Consider the following 18773-nt stretch of genomic DNA (forward strand, 5'->3'; position numbering starts at 1 on the left):
AGACTAGAAGGTCCCGAAATAACGTGCTCAACTTTTTGGCTCAGCTTCACCCCTCGAAACATAGGAAAATCCACGAACCCCTGATTTTATCTGTCAAACTTTCATAGCGAATCAAAACAAACATTGTTTAGTAGTAGAATTTCGACTAGAATGGGGTACGTTAACCGTTTGCTTGGGACCAATAGGCTAGTCAAGTAGTGAGCCAATATAAAATCGTTAGTTTCGTATTGATTGTAGGTCGTATTTTCAAGCAGCTTCCGGAACGATGCCACCCCCTTCCCAACTTCGATTCAAACTGTTCTGAAACACCAAAGCCGTCCTTGAACATTTCGATCGTCTTGAGTGGAGGATCTCCGATTTCGAAGTCTTCCGGGGTAGCGACTCCAGCACCATCCGGAAGAATTCCAGTACGACCCCCCAGATTCCAGTTGTACCTCACCAGTGCTGCAAAATCTCAACAGTACACGGTGATATTGACAATTCTGCTTTGGTCACTCATTTTAGCTAAGAGTCATAGTCAAGGCAAACCATGTCAATTGTCAATGACAATGGTGTCAGTGACGAACATGTGCAGATTTGTTTATTAGCTAAATTTGTAACGAAATTAAATGACTTGAGCAAAACAATTGCATGGATCCATTTTAGTGAACAAGTATCTACGTCCTGAGCTACTTGGATAACAATAATGTGACACAGAATGTACTAAATTACACTTTTTGTTACCAGGTGAATCTTTGTCATTGACGAAAAAATGAATGAGATTTTGACGAAGGTTTTTTTGAGGATCAAGTCTGTCAGTGACTATGTGACGAACAATTTTGTCAATATCGCGCGAAAGTCTGTCAATGACAATGACAAATCTCAGCACTGTACCTCACTCATCCTAATGTTTTGAAAATATGTGCGCTGTGAGGAATCCATGGTAGAACTTCGCCGGAAATTCACAGTTGAAGTTATGAAATCACAAATTGGATTGTGTCAACAACAATGTTTAACATATTGACACATGCACAGAGCAGGCGCAGATATAGTACAGTGTTGCCAGTAACTTTAATTATCATGAACATTTATAACCATGGGTGCCAATGAAAGTTCCCAGGTGTGCTCATCTGTATTTTTGGCACACTGTGCGGTGTGACCAACCCCTTGTACAGTGTATAACCTAGCAATTCCAAGAAAACATACTTCTGAAAAGAAATTCACTTGAAGTTCACTTAGTATTATTCTTAAATTCCTTTGGAATTACTGTAGGAATTCCATTTTATTTCTGCTCAGAATTCCCATTAATGCTTCTCATAATTTCTTTGTAACTTTTTATTTTTGATTTTTTATTAATTATCTCTCCTTGGAATACTCTTAAGAAATTCATAGGAATTTTTTTCAAAATTATCATTGAATTCACTTTGAAATTCTCTTCCAATTTTTCCTAAGAATTACCTTGCAGTTCTCGTCACAATTTGTTTGGCATCCGAATCCGAACTCTCTTGGAATCCCTTTGAAATTCTCCTGGAATTATTTTCAGATGTAATTGTAATCCTTCTTTTAGTATTCTTCGTAAATTTCCTCCAAATTTTATGCTCTGGATTATGTTTATCCAATAAACGTCTTGATATTATCTTCAGAATTCCCATGGAATGTCTCCTTTGAATTGCTTATGGTGAAATAATCCTCAGAATTCTCTTACAAATTTTCTCAAAATTCCTTGGGCATTCTCATATCTTTAGCGGTGGTTCAATTGGCTGGATTGGTCTAAATTTTTTGAACAGATCCGGATCGAGCCATTGCAACCGGTGGTCTACATTTTGTTATAAAATGTATTTTTTTCAAGCCAATATAATTGTCGATCTTTTTTGATCTGAATTTGGATCAGGGCAAGCACTTTTCCAAACCAGTTTGACAGAAGCTGTCCCACTTGAGGTTTTGTTTTGTTTTATTTCGGGGTTGGGATATTTTCTGCAAATACGATTGTAGAACGCAGGATCAGACTTTTCCCTTGATACAGCACAGCTATAGCCTTATCCGTGATTTTGGAAGAGGAATGACCGTCATAACTGTATTTCTCGATAAAAATTTCAAATGGTCCTATCTGCTTTGATCGATTCTCTTCATCGACTTTCTCTTTTCATAACCACTGCTATGCAAACAGATTTCGTGCTAATTCTACCACATAGTTTGATAAAGGAGGTTCTTATCTAGCGTCCGAAACGTCAAATACAACAGGGAAAGGTTTTGCCTAGGAGCAAGATAGCTCCTAATCATGAGCAATTTCTGAGTTGCTTTTGATGCACCTCGAGTAACTCACATTGCTCAGTGAGACACTGTCATTTGCTTTCTTACTTTTCGCATCACAGCAACACATGAAGGTGCATCTTCTTGCTAAGCCGAAAATCTGCTGTCAATCAAAACGACCATGAAAAAAACATATTTACAGAACTCAATAACTCAGCGAAACTCGGATACACTTAAATTGATTGATTTGATTATTCTGCATCAACGTTCGTTCAACTGTGAACGTGAACGGAACCTATTGCTGCCTAGCTGCCTTACACAACTTACCAAGGACGAATGCTTGTCCCAGTTGATATGGTGGAAATACTCAATCTGCCTGACCAAATATTCAAAATCCGGCAAATTACGTACCCCGCACGTACTACAATAATCGTCGAAGCAATCCCGTTCCCATGGCTTGGCAAACTGAATGAAATGGCTTGGCTGGTTGAAACTGCGAACCGAGTTTGAATTACCTCTGTGCCGTTCTACTGACTGTTGACATCCATTATTCCTCTTTTGGTGCTTCTGATGTGCCTTCCGGATGATCGTGATACGGTCCCGTTTACCGTGATTTTACTGCGGCCGTCGACGGCAGTCTCCTTTAAAGTAGAACATCACTACATACGTGTGTTCTTCGGTTTCTCGTTGGCTAAGTCCATAGCGGCCCAGGTGTAGAATTTGTTGTTCGTCTCCATCTGTTTTATGAACAGCGCTGAAGATATTGACTGTTTGGTAGCGATCTTGTGAACTTGATCACGTCTCATGACGATCCTGTACTTGGTCTTAACATGGCCGTGGGAATGCAAAGAGAAAGGCGACGAGATAATCTGTCAGCTTGATTTGTTCTTCGTCTTCCTGATCGGGTTTCACTTCGATTTCGTCCGGTTGATCGTTGATGGGTTTGAGACGAGGATCGCACTCACCGGAAACATTGGTAGCGGTTACTTCAATGTCCTCCTCCTCTTCGGGGGTAATGGTTGGTAGCGTTGCCGTCGAAGCTGGAATTGGGTGTTAATCGGTTGTTGCCCCACCGGGAAGATGTTTTCTGAATCGGAAACTGTAGTGGCGGATTTTATTGGAGGGGGGCCACGGTTGGAATATTGCTCACCTCGCTATGTTTGATGTGCTGTGATCGAATTTTCACGCTCTAGCTAACTTGCATGGTGCTAATCTGAGGGAGAGTCGCGAAGAGAGAAAAATGGAACGTCAAATGCAGCCAGACGGCTGCTGTCACGAATTGTCATTTCAAGAGCAAATTTTCATTACGTCGAATGTAACAAAGGTAAACAAAGTCAAGCTATCAGTGTCAATCGCTACTGCTATTACACTATATACTGTCCGAATATAGGATCACATCCCATTTTTAAATTCATTTACCAGTCGAATTGCTTTTTGACGTAATCACCTTCCGATCAAAATATTTTTCGATGTTACTTAAGTCACCCGATTTCTATGGAGATGCCGTTTGCCTTAAGTAACAGCACTGAGAAACCCGTGAAAAGTGTACTTTCGTCGTTTCGCTTTCTCATTATTAAATTGAATAAATTGAACTGTTTGTTGCTAAGATGATTTCGGTGGTCCTAAAATGATTAATGGGCTGCACCTAAGGAGACGTAATTGATAATTCTCCCGAATATCCTGGTAAATACACTTTGACTTAAGTAACAATAGGGGCCACCAAACGACGTATAATAACTTTTGACTCAAAAACCAGTATTTCTTAGCATGAAAGCTAGCGATTTGCCTTTGTATGATTAAAACCCGGCTAAATATGTTAAACATTGCTATCACTATGAGATTAGATGTGTTTAATTGGAAATAGGAATAACTTTTTGGTCATCAAAACAAAACTTTATTTTTCTCGGATCGGTGCGAATGTTACTTACGACATAATGAAAATTTGCTCTTGATTTGGAGCCAAGCAATTTTATGATGCTTTTCTTACAGTTGAACAAGAATACACAAGGCGGTATTGAAATCTTGCGTAAAGTAATTTGTGACAAACTGTCGTTTCCAGCTATTTTATTCAATGGGACACAGTTTCTTTTTAATTCATTCAAAATACACACAAATCAATATTGAAAGATACCATTAGCCAAGGTTTTGTCAAAACATCTAGTGGCATAGTAAAATACCAAACAGAAAAGTACAGTATCTCACTGCACACTGAACAATCTCAAACAATCACTACACGCTCAAAACAAAACACACTATTTTGCTACGCCTGTTTTGATTTGATTTCAACGGCACAAATTTTCATGACAAGCAGAACAAGTATACAATGAATTCCGTGTGTGCTATCTGCTTCTCCCTCCCAGGTGCTAACGAGAAGGGGATCGGAGTTAGTTATTACCATTATCAATGGGACTATTGTTACGACTACTGGATCAATCGATGCTGATGGGATCGTTGCATTACAGGTGAAATTCCAGATGTTTAGAAGAATAGCTGTTTGGAGAGCTTGTTTGATCAGCGATGATCCTTTTGAAGTGACAACTGGGACTGGCTGCTGAGAAGGAAGAACAACTGCTTAAAGCTGGCTGGAACTGTAACTTTTGCTGGTAGTAACCTGGCACCGGCACAGGTTCTTCTATAAAATTCAAGCTATTCGAAAGCCTCAGGATACACTTGGACTTACTTTGTTTACAAACAAAACTGACGTCTAATATGAGAAGCATATTCTTAAAGGGAGTAAACGGAGTAGGCAGAGAAAAAAAATCGATGAACGTCGATTAAACATTGCGGTACATTGAGTTACTCGCGAGTTACTCGCTGCATAAAAGTGACTCAGAGTAAATCTGTCTCTGAAAGTCGATGAAGAGAATCGATCAATGCAGATAGAACCTTTTGAAATGTTTATCTTATGCTCGACATGGGATGACGATCAATTTATATGTCTGTTTATTTTTCCTCTGTCAATGATTGTACCACATGACAGATGTTAGTGATATTGCGAATGGGTGAGAAAAGCAAAATAACGATATCTCACGGTTGTTGTGTCATACTGGTGAGAAGTTTTACGGAGAGACGGTTCTCAGTCGATTTGATTATTAACCGTAGGAATCTCTTTTGTCAATCTAAAGGCTGTCAGTACCGTGCTGCAACTCAGCACTGCGCTTGTGCAGTGCGCCTTTTCCGCTTCCTCTGACTTTCCGCTTGGGCACCAATCTGTCACAGTATGAATGTTGAGTGGGATTCAAACCACTTTCATTGAATGATGTATATTTTTTGAATCTCTATGATTCTTAACAAAAAGTCACATAACCAGTAACCACACTTTGAACACCACAAACCAAAGAAGCATATTCAATAATTTCAACTAATCAGTACGATTGGAGTGCCAATTTTAGCAAAATAAACAATTTCTAAGCACACGTGTAAACTTCATTCCACTACCACTCACGCAAATCTCACTCAAGTGATTCATCGAGAACGGGCAATGGTTCTGGACTTTCCTATCCTTCCCTTCGCTATCCGGTTGACAGTGTACGCAACTTTCAAAGCAGCACTCTTAAATCAGCTTGCTCAAAAGGGGCTCTTTTTCCTTTCTTTCCTTTCCTTTCCTTTCCTTTCCTTTCAATCCTGTGTATTTGTGTGTGTGGAATCTAGTTCTCTTTCAACTGCTCTTACGTCTATCACAGTGTCTAAACACCTTTCGCTCATTTTCCAAGACTTTCTCAATCGCGATTCTCGCCTTCTGTCCCCCTATCTCTCTCTCTCTGTCTCATTGCCGCACATCTATTGTGTTGATGTCGTTTGCTTCGTTTGTCGTTCCGTTCGTTGTCGTTGTACTTCTTTCTTTTATTTTTGTTTTGTTTTTCTTTTTTATCTCTTTTCTCCCTCCCGTTGTAGGCCCGATACTGTTCGATCTGTGCACACTCGACCAAATACCTGCATGAGTTGCCGGTCAATCTAATCAAACTGTTGCTTGAACTGTGGCTCGCCCTGGTGCGCCGGTTTACCATTCTCAAGTGGATACTCAAGTTGTTCCAGTGGCCGGCCCTGCTCATCTACCGGTTGATCAGTGTGCCGAGCTACGATCAGTTGAATTTTATGTAAATACAACTTATTTTTTTCTCTTGTTTTCGTTAGTTTTTGGTTTATTTTATATTTATATATGTAAAGATTTTATCCTATCTCTCTAAATCTATTGTATAGCGAAATAAAAACGACAGTTCTTTCCATTAAGTAAAATAAACAAATATCGAAGCAGGCGCGATGCGCGCCTGCTTCGGTGGAGAAAGGTGACGCGACAAGTGCCAAAACTGAATGTTGATTAGTCAAAGCGAAAGATGCATTTCCTAACCTATAAGTTCAAATTGAAAGTAGTTTTTTGTCCAGTGGAGCGAGCTCAAGTGTTGGTACTTACTAACTTATTTATTGCTATTTAGGAAGTGGAGACATTTCGGAATGGAAAACTGCGGAACAAACTAATGTGATATTTTTAATCGTATTTCGGAGTCAACTTTTACTGTAGATTGTTTTTTTTTCTTGTGTACAGAAATTAAAAAAAAGACATTCGATGTACTTAAGTAGCTAGAAACCCAGTTTACTAATAATAATGTTAAAGCTTGGTTGTAACTTGCCTGAAATAGAATCTTGTTTACACACATTTGTACAAACGTTCTTTATTTGCTCCCTAGTGTAGAATTGTAAACAAAGCCGAATCCAGCTGCAGCGCTTCTTGTCAATACCTCTCACTCTCTCTCTCTCTCTCTCTCTCTATCTGTATGAATAGTAGCGACCGTTCGGTTTTGTATGGCGAGAAACTAACCTCACTTTCTTTGCAGACTTCTTCTCCTAAGCCAGATACCCTGGATCTGTCGGTCGCTAGTTCAAACAATCCATACCGGGAGCTGGTGGAGAAGTATGAGGCACTACTGGAGGTCCAGAGGAATTCGGTGAACCGCAAACCGAGCGGCGTCGGTACGGGAACGGGTGGCGGATTGCCACCGAATTCGGTTTCGGCTGCACAGCAGCCACAGGACGGAGCTCCTCAGCATCATCACCATAATCACCACCACGAAGAGCTCGGTTCCGGTGATTTCAGTTCGCTGAATACCAAGTTTACGGACGAGGACGGCAGCAAGAAGGACGATCAGAGCAGCAACGGAACGCGGCGGAAGATTGGGCTGCGTACTCCGACGGACTTTTCCGAAGCGGAGACGACCAGTTCCGGCTTCTCGGACGAGATCAGCAACAAGGCTACGCAGACGGATGAACGTCCGAGGAACTTTTTGTGCACGATTGCGGACGGAGAGGATTGTAAGTTCAGTATCTACGAGGACCAGACGGTGATCGATTCGAGGTTCCGGTTCAGCCCGTCGCACCGGGACCTGTTCCGTGAGATTTTCACGATCCTGAAGAAGGCTGCGGACAATCGAGACGAGGGGGAACAACTCCCGCTGTTGGATGATCAAAACCCGCCGGCGTCGAAGGCGGTGACGGCACCGAAGGTTCCACCGGTGACTCCGGCGAATGAGGAGCCTCCGAGCGAGTTCGGAGACGATACGCAGAGTGTGATTTCGTCGGCCGTTTCCGAGCAGTCATTTGCCATGTCCGAATGCATTACCAAGTCCGAGAGGAAGAAGATTGAGAAGCAAACCAAGTACGCGGAGAAGCACGGCGAACAGGAGAACAAGCCACCGGTAGGTGTCGCTGCACTGCCAGATGGACGGATCTTGACTCCGTACAAGCGTCAGCCGCTTGAATACCTCAGTGTTGCGGTGGGCGTCAACAAGAAGAAGTCTCGCCGCCGTCGCAACCGTGGCTCAGGATCGGACAGCATGGATCGCTCGGATTCACCGATTGCTCTTCCAACTCCTACGCGGGCTTACACCAGCACTGGCAAGAAGGGACGTAGCTCGTTCCGCCCGTGGAACCCGAACGAACCGGTTGGCAGCCCGACTGGTAACTCCTCCGCGGCCAGCGCTTCCACAACAGCAGCAGCAGCAGCCAGCGAATGGAACGGCAACTCGATGACCATCTACAACCGCAGCGTCAACTCGCCAACCCCGAACACCTCCTCGCAACGCAGCGACCAAAGCTTCCGCAATTTGACCACTGGTGGCAGCACCAGCAGCAGCAGTGCCAACCGTAACGTCAGCACTGCCGGAAGCGGCAGCAACCGCTTTGCCGACCTTGTGGACGAAAACGGCGATGTGGTCCAGTTCAAGCCCTCCTCCGCCAGCCAGGATCTGCACAAACTCAAGAAGCTGGATCTGTCCTACGCGGAAGTGCTGCGCCGGGCCGACCACTGCAAGCAAACACAGCGGCGTCAGCAGCAGCAGCATCACCACCACCATCACAACAAGTAAGCATGAGCTTGAGCGCGACGCAGGTAGGTGATTTTGAATGTGTTTGTGTCAACAGATCAACACTGTCGAAGAGTCTTGTTCATATATGTTTTTTTTAAGAAATTGTGACGACCACGTGCAAGATTAGCGTTAGGGACAGTGAGGAAGCAACCATATTTTTGCATCAGTTTTCAACTAAACTAACTTCCTAAAATTTTATATTCGAATTCCAAACTCAAACGAACATTTGACAAACGTAAGCAAATAAAGCAAACCAACTAAAGAAAACAGTATTACGATGTTTGCGAGCAACCGGAAAATGCGCTTCGAATTACTTGAACTTCTTTCTTGATCGCGGTTGACCTGTGCCGCTACGAAGCAGACATAACCACACTTTTCATCCCGGTGACAGTTGCTGTTGTAAACGAACGGTTTCCATGCAGCAATGTCTTGCTTCTTTGAAAACAAAAACAGGAAACAAGATGCGAATGAAAATGAAACATCACACTCACAAACTATTTATCTGAAAAAAAAAAAATTGCACGAAAGTTAAGGTTAGAAACAAAGAGAAAACGTACGCCATATTGATTAGTTTGTTTGTGGTCGGTTGAGATTCGAAAGTGGGCGCGACGACGGGAGATGTCCTGTGTGACAGCAGCGCGCCGCATGTTATTTAAAGCGGGCTAAAGTTTGATAATTATTAGAGTTTAGAACCTAGCGAGAACCATTTATTTAGCAATTGTTAACTATTTAGCTTTTAAATTGGCAGCCACAACAAAATCGCGTTTGAAAACTATTATTTTATTGAGTAGACAAAGTAACAAAGTAGGCTTCTTTTCTGGTTATTGTCATTATTATTATTATTATTATTATTATTACGATTAAGGCAGCAGCGTTGGAGATTGCCGGGATTTGTTGACCTTACTTTGATCCTTAGTTTTCAAAAGCGATTCGGGAAGCTGTGGACAACAAAGTGAGGTTAGGAATCGCGACATTTGCCTACAGCGACCATTTTTGCGCTTCGTTCTTTATTGAATTTCTTAACTTTTGACAAGTCTGATGATGGGAGAATGAATGTGAATGAGATTGCGAGAGCGAGAATGGAGAGTGCCGAGCATTCGAAGTAGTAAAAAAAAAACAATACCCATTTAGGAGATAAAAACCAACCAACTACTTACTCAAACACACAACAAAAGACATTTAAGCAAACAAAATACTTATTTTCTATTCCCTCCCTTTCACAACATAACAAACCAAACAACAAATGAAAAAGAAGGAAACCGAGGGGAGAAACTTACTAACCCTTGCATTACAACCAGTTCAAAACTTGACTAATTCGTTCCACAAATATATTCGAAACAAAAACAAACTTATGTAAACAAACAAACGCAGCGCGCAGGGTTGCTTCTAACTTAATGATATGAAAACAAACTAATAAACAAACAAACAAGTCAAAGCTCAATGTAGAAACATAAAACACACGATGTTTACAGTACACACAAAATGGAAAAGAGATGAATTCCTAGCAAAACTGCAGACTTACAGAAGGGGCGCCATTCTGCTGCAAAAGGGGATACCAATAATCATCCCTCTCAAGATCGCATGGGACGTAGTTTAGAATAGAGGCTGGGAATCAAACCAACCCGACCTATAACGAACGAATGACCGAATTAAAAAAAAAAACTAAAACGGAACGCGAGCAAACTGTAAATGTAGAAATTCAGTAATAAAACAAAAGACAGATGTGTAAAAACCAAAAGTAATGGAACATCGTTGCCCTGTTTTGAAACTGGTCTGAAACTGAGCCGAAAATCCTTGGAAAACCAAACAACTTGTTATGCACACTTTATTTGAGCAAAATTCATGGACAGGAAAAGAAAACATTTACACAAAACATTTATTCATTTTTACACTTCACAATTCTATTGCTTTACATGCATCATTCTCTCCGGTCACGAGGGGGGTTAAAAAAATATACAGCGGCTCTATTGATCAAATCTTCTTCTGTTCTTCGTCGCAATTTACATACTCTTCTGGCTTCTTTCCTCGTTGTGGAATAAACTAATAAAAAAAAAAACGGCAAGTTTCACACTTCTCTGTGTGTTGTTCGTTCCTTCGTAGTAGGGTGATTGTTGTAACAAAACGTCAAAATCAAAAGTAAAAGTCCATCGGCGTAGGTCCAATTCGTGATCCATTTCTCTTCTCCGAAAACAGCGCAAATCTAGTAACAGCGACACCGATCCGTTGGGCACTTGGACTTGTACGTCAGGCACTCGTCCATACAGTACACGTCGGCTCCTTCGCGGCCCTCGATTTCGCCGATGGCTTCGCAGGTTTGGCTGGAAAGATCGAGGTGCAAAAGAAGTCGATTAGTTTTCGCAACACCGAAGACTACATATCAAGAAGATTGGCAACTCTGACGGAGATGGCATAGTTGGTCTTCCTGATATGTTATCTTTGATAAAATTCGCACGGCCGTAGAATCTGACTTAACGTTGAGAGCCACTCGTTCAGTTTCGAGCTAAATTTGGTCGAATATGAGTGACATTTACTGAAATTCCGTCAGACTTTTACCTTCTACTCAATCTATGAGTAACCTCAAACTTAAGTCAATTTCGAGTGGATTTGCTATCTGCTTTGATCGATTATCTTATTCGACTTTCTCTTTTGATAACCACGACTATACACCGCCAATCAGAACGACTCAGCGACTGAATTCAATTGACTCAGAACATTTTCTTTCCATACGAAATTTACTCATATTTGGGAAAACCTGCAGTTTCTCATTATCTATGAGTTCGTTCCTGCAGGTTTTCCCAAATATGAGTAAATTTCGTATGGAAACAAAATGATCTGAGTCAATTGTTGGAGGCTAATTAGCCCCAGGCTGAAAGCCTCCTTAATAAGTCAATAGTTTGATAAAGGAGAATCTCATCCAGCATCCAGAATATCAAATTCATCGGTCAATACTTTTGCAACTGAGTTATTAACGAAAGAGAAAGACGATGAAGAGAATCGATCAAAGCCGATAGGACCTTTTGAATTGTTCATCTGTTGTTTTTTTGCCATCGGGGAAAATACTTACGGGCAGTGACACACCGATTCGGGACAGTTAGGCGGATAGCGAAGGCAATTGCTCTGGCACCAGTCGTCCATACCGATGAAGACACGATAGGCCCTAGTTGGGAGGCACACTTGATCGCTGTGGAAAAGAAAAAAGAAAAAGATTATTAAACTATGATATTAGAATTAACTTCAAAAGCGAATCCGTATGGACACAGAAGACATGTCGGGCAGGTTCAAAGGTCATTTAAGTTTTTTCTAGCAGTGCTATATTCTTGAAAACCTCCCTAAAAGCCCCTGAAATCCAGCTGATCTCTCTCAGATCTCTTTTAAAGTAAAGGTAGGAATTTTTCGAACTTCCCCTAGAATTATTAATCCTATATACAGAGATTCGCGGAAATATTATTAGACGATTTGGAAACGTGAGTTGCTTTGTTTACAAAAGCTGCCATCACTTGCCGCAGAGCAAAATATTCCAGCTTGGTGCATGATTTTATCGTTTTCTACACTCAAAAAATATTGAAATCTAAATAGTATAAAAGTTACGCTAAATCTCAACCCTCCGTACCGACGCAAAGGTCGCTATAAAGGGAAAGAATGCAAACTTAGTATAAAAATGGTTTATGCCTGCCATAGTATGAAAATATTTATTATGAAAAACACGTACAGTTTTGAAATGTTCATTTGGGCGAACTTGCACTAACGCAGTCTAACCAACAATCAATACGAAACTAACGATTTTAAATTGGCTCACTACTTGACTAGCCTATTGGTCCCAAGCAAATCGATTAACGTACCCCATTCTAGTCAAAATTCTAGTCCTACACTATGTTTGTGTTGATTCGCTATGAAAGTTTGACAGATAAAATGAGGGGTTAGTGGATTTTCCTATGTTTCGAGGGGTGAATCGATTAGCTTGGGACCGAAGAGAGTATCAGAGCTGAGCCAAAAAGTTGATCACGAGGTAACTCTAAGACTAGAAGGTCCCGAAATAACGCGCTCAACTTTTTGGCTCAGCTCTGGTACTCTCTTCGGTCCCAAGCTAATCGATTCACCCCTCGAAACATAGGAAAAACCAATAACCCCTCATTTTATCTGTCAAACTTTCATAGCGAATCAAAACAAACATTGCGTAGTACTAGAATTTCGACTAGAATAGGGTACGTTAATCGTTTGCTTGGGACCAATAGGCTACTAAAGTGGTGAGCCAATTTAAAATCGTTAGTTTCGTATTAATTGTTGGTCTAACTAAAGAAGAACTAACTGTCTAAAGGCCCAAACGCAATATGGACGGAAGCGGAACGGAAACGGAAAGTTTGACAGTTGTCACAAATGACATCAAGATGCCTAACCGAAGTCGATTTGGTTCTAACTAGTTTGCAATCCGACAAGTAGGCTTACTCAGATCAGGCTTTTCCGCTGCCGCTGCCGTTCCGCTTCCGCTGTCATCACGCTTGGGCCTTAACTGATACCATGCGTAGTCAAAATCCAGCTTATCGACCGGGACTTTCGTTAGTCAAAGCTCTCCACCAGATCCCGACGCGTTCTCACCATATGCGAGCCCAATAAGTCCGACCCACTGTCCTCATATTTGGTAGTATTATCGGCACAGCGCCACCAATCTGATAAAGCTTGCGGTGTTTTAATGCGTTGAGTACATAGTAAGGGAATTAGGGGCGCTAACGATAGTGCGTTTTTATATGCGATTCCGTGAATATTTATATGGGTTTGTGCACCGAATTGTAAGTTTATAACCTTGTCTCCATGTTATATCATTGAAATTAAAATTAAACCCCATAGAAAACACGTTGAGGATTTTTTTCAAAATGTCACGTCGTACGTGCTCTAAAAAATGCTTAGGGGAAAAAGGGCCACTCTTATGGCGGCCACATATCCTTCGCCCAGAACGGAAGATGTTCGACGGGATCGACGGTAAACATGCTGTGGTCGGTGTACAGGATTACCGGATTTTTCTTGCTTAAGGAAGTTCAAGATTTACTTGCATCGTTCGACTCGTTTTCCGTGCCCTCGACTTCGCCCCACAATCTTACTTTACTTTACTGATCCCGTGTTCCTTTGCCATTTTCCTTTATTGAACGCACTGGATTCACCAGAATCTTCCTTTTGATAGCAGCGATAACCCTCGGAACCCGAGCTGACCTCGGACGACCTGTGGCCACCTTCGCGGATAGTTGTCCTGTCTTTTCTCGGTCTAAAACCCTTTTGACGGTCCACCGGGACACTCCCACGGCGATTGAAATGTCTTTTTGTGACATTTGCGCGGGGGACAAATCACGAATACGCTGCCACTTCGTCATGGTGCAACTGTCAAACTAAGTAAATAATTTTCTTCTATACACAGCCTACTACTATAGGTTAAATGCGTGCAAAGAAAACCAATGCACAGGTGAAACGGGAACCTTATTTGTACGATGGTGCAAACATTATCACACATACGTTTTACACGAGGTTTTCTCGGGAACTAGAGATTACATCCATTGAGCAAATTACGGTCTGCCACCGGGAATATAGAATGATCTGGATACTGTAACGATCAATTCCTCTCAAGCGATGGTTTTTACTTACTTACCTTACCAATCAGGCTAAGGCCTTGTTGTCCTCTGCTGTCCGAAGAAGTCGTCTCCACGCTACTCGATCCATGGCCACAGTTCGCCAGCCTCGTAGTCTGCGAAGGGTCCGCAGGTCACCTTCTACTTGGTCGATCCACCTTGCCCACTGCGCGCCTCTTCTTCTTGTTCCTGTTGGGTCGCTTTCTAGAACCATTTTCACTGGGTCGTCGTGCGGCATTCTTACGACGTGCCCAGCCCACCGTAGTCGCCCAATTTTTGCAATGTGGATGATGGATGGTTCTCCCAGCATCTGGTGCAATTCGTGGTTCATTCGCCTCCTCCACGTTCCGTCATCCATCTGCACTCCACCGTAGATGGTACGCAACACCTTCCGTTCGAAAACACCAAGGGCGCGTTGGTCCTCCACGAGCATAGTCCAGGTCTCGTGGCCGTAAAGGACCACCGGTCTAATCAGCGTCTTGTAGACAGTCAACTTCGTGCGGTGGCGAATTTTATTCGACCGGAGCGTCCTCCGGAGTCCAAAGTAGGCACGATTCCCTGCCATAATGCGTCTTTGAATTTCTCTGCTGGTATCATTTTCGGTGGTCACCAGTGAGCCCAAATACACGACCTCATCGACCACCTCGATTTCGTCACTGTCAATTTGAACTCGGGGTGGGAGGCTAACATTGTCTTCCCTAGAACCTCTTCCTTTCATGTATTTTGTCTTTGATGCGTTGATGGCAAGTCCAATCCGTCTAGCCGTTTCCGCCATCATCTCAAAGTTCCTTGCCATAATGTCAATGTCATCGGCGAAGCCAAGGAGCTGGATGGACTTCCTAAATATCGTGCCACTCGTGTCTATCCCAGCTCTTCTGATCACACCTTCCAACGCGATGTTGAACAGCAGACACGAAAGTCCATCACCCTGCCGTAATCCCCTTCGAGATTCAAAGGGACTCGAGAGTGTCCCCGATACTCGAACAACGCACATCACTCGATCCATCGTCGCCTTGACCAATCATGTCGGTTTATCCGGAAGTCCGTACTCGTGCCATAGCTGATCTCGATCGATTGTGTCGTATGCGGATTTGAAATCGATGAACAAATGATGTGTGGGCACGTTGTATTCGCGGCATTTCTGCAGAACCTGCCGAATCGCGAAAATTTGGTCCGTGGTAGCGCGGGCACCCATGAATCCCGCCTGGTATTGCCCCACGAACTATCTTGCATATGGTGACAGACGGCGGCATAGAATTTGGGAGAGTACCTTGTAGGCGGCGCTCAGCAGTGTGATCGCGCGGTAGTTGCAGCAATCCAACTTGTCGCCCTTTTTGTAGATTGGGCATACGACACCTTCCATCCACTCCTCCGGTAATATCTCCTCCTCCCAAATCTTGGCAATTACCCAGTGCAGCCAGTGCTTCACCACCGTATTTCAATAGCTCACTTGGTAGTTGATCTACACCAGTTGCTTTGTTGTTCTTCAGCCGACCGATCTCCTCCTCAACTTCTTGAAGATCAGGGGCCGGTAGCCTGTCGTCTTCTGCGCGTGCTCCAAGGTCTGTTGCCGTGCCACCTTCGTTTTCTGCTGCTTCACCGTTGATGTGCTCGTCATAGTACTGCTTCCACCTCTCAATCACCTCACACTCGTTCGTGAGAAGGTTACCGTCCAAGTCCTTGCACATATCGGCTTGCGGCACGTAGCCTTTGCGCGAACTATTTAGCTTCTCGTAGAACTTCCGTGTGTCGTTTACGCGGTACAGATTTTCCATCGTCTCACGATCTCGGTCTTCCTGCTGACGCTTCTTCCTTCGGAATACCGAGTTTTGTCTGTTCCGCGCTTGTCTGTATCGCTCCACATTCAATCTCGTGCGGTGTTGCAGCATTCTCGCCCGTGCTGCATTCTTCTCCTCTACTAGCAGCTTGCATTCGCCGTCAAACCAGTCATTTCTTCGGTCCGGGATCGCAGTACTTAGTGCAGCTGCGGCAGTACTACCTATGGCTGAACGGATGTACCTCCAGCCATCTTCAAGAGAAGCTGCGCCAAGCTGCTCTTCCGTGGGTAGTGCAACTTCCAGCTGCTACGGGTAGTCCTGGGCAACTCCGGCGTCCCGTAGCTGCTCAATGTTGGGTCGCGGCGTTCGACTTCGACGGGTGTTATGCACCGTCGAGAGTTTTGAGCGCATGCATGATGCATACTGCAACTAGGTAGTGGTCCGAATCTATGTTCGCACTGCGGTACGTGCGGACGTTGATAATATCGGAGAAGAATTTCCCGTCGATTAGAACGTGATCGATTTGGTTTTCTGTGTGTTGGTCAGGTGATCTCAAGGTGGCTTTGTGGATATCCTTGCGGGGGAAAAAGGTACTTCGAACTACCATACCCCAAAAGGCTGCAAAGTTCACGCATCGTTGGCCGTTGTCGTTCGATACGGCATGCAGGCTGTTTGGCCCGATTGCCTGGTAGGACTGAGCGTTCATGTCGCCGATGACGATTTTGACGTCCCGTTGCGAACAGCCGTCGTACACCTGCTCCAGCTGCGCATAGAACGCTTCTTTCTCGTCGTCGGGTCTCCCTTCGTGTGGGCAGTGCACGTTGATGATACTGTAGTTGAAGAAACGGCCCTTAATCCTCAACTTGCACATCCTCGCGTTGATCGGCTGCCAACCAATCACGCGTTGGCGCATCTTACCCAGCACTACAAAGCCGGTTCCCAGCTCGTTGGTGGTGCCACAGCTCTGGTAGAAAGTAGCCGCTCGATGCCCGCTTTTCCATACCTTTTGTCCCGTCCAGCAAAGTTCCTGCAGTGCTACGACTTCGAAGTTGCGTGGTTGAAGTTCGTCATAGATTAACCTATCGCAGCCCGGGAAGCCAAGCGATTTGCAGTTCCATGTTCCGAGTTTACAATCGTAGTCCTTATTTTGTCGCGTAGGTCTGTGCCGATTGTTCCGATCCGTATTTCTTTCTTCGGTATTTGCAACTTTGTTTTTTTCCAGAGCGGCTTGTTGGGCCTGCCCCAACCCCCTGTATCACCGGGGGACCATCGTGCACAGCTCTGTTTAGAGTCCCACGCTGGCACTAGGATGGTGATCAGCCGCTCCTAACATGGAGAACAGACGCCGTTTTGAGCCGCACCTCCATGGTGAACAGACGCTCGGGTTTGGTGAAGCATTTCCTCTATCAACGCACTTTGCTATTGCCGGACTGGCAACATTGCCCAGGCTTCGCCACCCAGCTGTGTCCATGTTTCAGCTGGTAGTCTTTTGTTATCATATGACTCGAGGATGCATGAAGTAGGAACTTGTGAGGACCAGGGCTAGGTATTCCGCTCCTTCCAGGTTGTCAACTCACCATTTTGTAGCGATGGTTTTTAATATTAATTAAAAAAAATAGTAGGATTTTGTATAAGATTCGACCGCACACAGTTAGATTTTTTCGCCGAGATATGCACCACCGAGCAGCTCGGCATTTTATTTTGCTGGATCTCAGTGAAAACTTGCCGAGATTCAGCTAACAAACGGGAATTTTGCCGAGATCATCTGCGAACATTGAAAGGATACCACCACCCGGCAGGGGAGGAACGTCTGACGTGAAAATGTTGAATAGGATAGGCCCAAGAAGGCTATCCTGAGAGACCCCTGCATCAACGTTGAACGTATCAGAGGAGACATTGTTCAAGTAGGCCTGGAATGATCTGCCCGACAAGTAGTTTTTGATGATCTTCACGAGGTAGATCGGAAAGTTATATCGATGCAGCTTGTACACTAGACCATCATGCCAGACATTGTCGAACGCCTTCTCGACGTCCAACAATGCCATGGCAGATGTATTGAGAACGGACTTGTTCCGCTTGATGATGTTACTAACCCGTGCGAGTTGGTGGATGGTAGAGTGGCCTTTCCTAAACCCGAATTTCTCTTTGAGAAAGATGCTATTGTCATTTGAAAACACCAGCAGATGGCTGAGTATTAACTTTTCGAATAGCTTCGAGATGGAGGACAAGAGGCTGATGGGGCGATAGCTTTTGGCACTGGTAGGATCTTTGCCCGGCTTGTGTATTGGAATCACTTACTTTGGCTAACTTCCAGCATGCAGGAAAGTAGCCAAGCTCCAAACATTTGTTGAAGATAATGGTAAGATGGTTGAAGAAGTCAATACTCAAGTTTTTCAACTCGAGGTTGACTACACCATCCATACCCGCAGCCTTCATGTTTTTAGTACTTCTAATAGCTGCTATCACCTCATGAGTTGAGGCACAAAAGCAGCGCTCTTTTATAACTTTTCAAATTCAAACAGCATGATGTGTAACCAAATGGTAGTCGATTATGACGACTGGGTTTGGGGAGAACGTCATTGTAGCATTGATTTGTTTTCCATCGATCTTGTTTTCCGTGCTGAGCACCAATGCTACCGACGCCAGGGAGGCAGCTCCTACACCTGGTCCCTACCTATCGACCCATCAGCTCATGAACCGAGGATCAACTGCTTTACTTCCCTTCCGAAGGATGGGATATGATTGTTATGCCTCAGAACATCCCGGCGGCGCCGACTGGGATTGAACCCAGGCCT

At 43.9% G+C, this 18773-nt stretch overlaps 2 protein-coding genes across 6 annotated transcripts in view; one reads left to right on the forward strand and one right to left on the reverse strand.

Moving 5' to 3' along the window:
* The window catches only part of centrocortin (cerebellar degeneration-related protein 2-like), a 420769-nt gene extending 410988 nt beyond the window's left edge, over nucleotides 1-9781 (forward strand). For all 5 annotated transcript variants that reach the window (XM_065218869.1, XM_065218867.1, XM_065218868.1 and 2 more), the window contains one exon: nucleotides 7062-9781. In XM_065218869.1, coding sequence (XP_065074941.1) covers nucleotides 7062-8588 — 1527 coding nt within the window. In that variant the 3' untranslated portion in view covers nucleotides 8589-9781. The remainder of the gene's footprint in view (nucleotides 1-7061) is intronic.
* A 969-nt stretch (nucleotides 9782-10750) lies between these two features.
* LOC135698768 (uncharacterized) overlaps nucleotides 10751-18773 on the reverse strand; it is a 236962-nt gene continuing 228939 nt past the window's right edge. The window contains exons 5-6 of the mRNA XM_065218901.1: nucleotides 11653-11769; nucleotides 10751-10906 (exon numbers count right to left, since the gene is read on the reverse strand). Of these exons, the coding sequence (XP_065074973.1) occupies nucleotides 10789-10906; nucleotides 11653-11769 (235 nt within the window). The 3' untranslated portion in view covers nucleotides 10751-10788. The remainder of the gene's footprint in view (nucleotides 10907-11652; nucleotides 11770-18773) is intronic.

This window comes from Ochlerotatus camptorhynchus, unplaced genomic scaffold (genome assembly GCF_037179485.1).
Source record: "Ochlerotatus camptorhynchus isolate MF236.1 unplaced genomic scaffold, CSIRO-AGI_Acam_v1.1 ptg000094l, whole genome shotgun sequence".
Classification (NCBI taxonomy): domain Eukaryota; kingdom Metazoa; phylum Arthropoda; class Insecta; order Diptera; family Culicidae; genus Ochlerotatus; species Ochlerotatus camptorhynchus.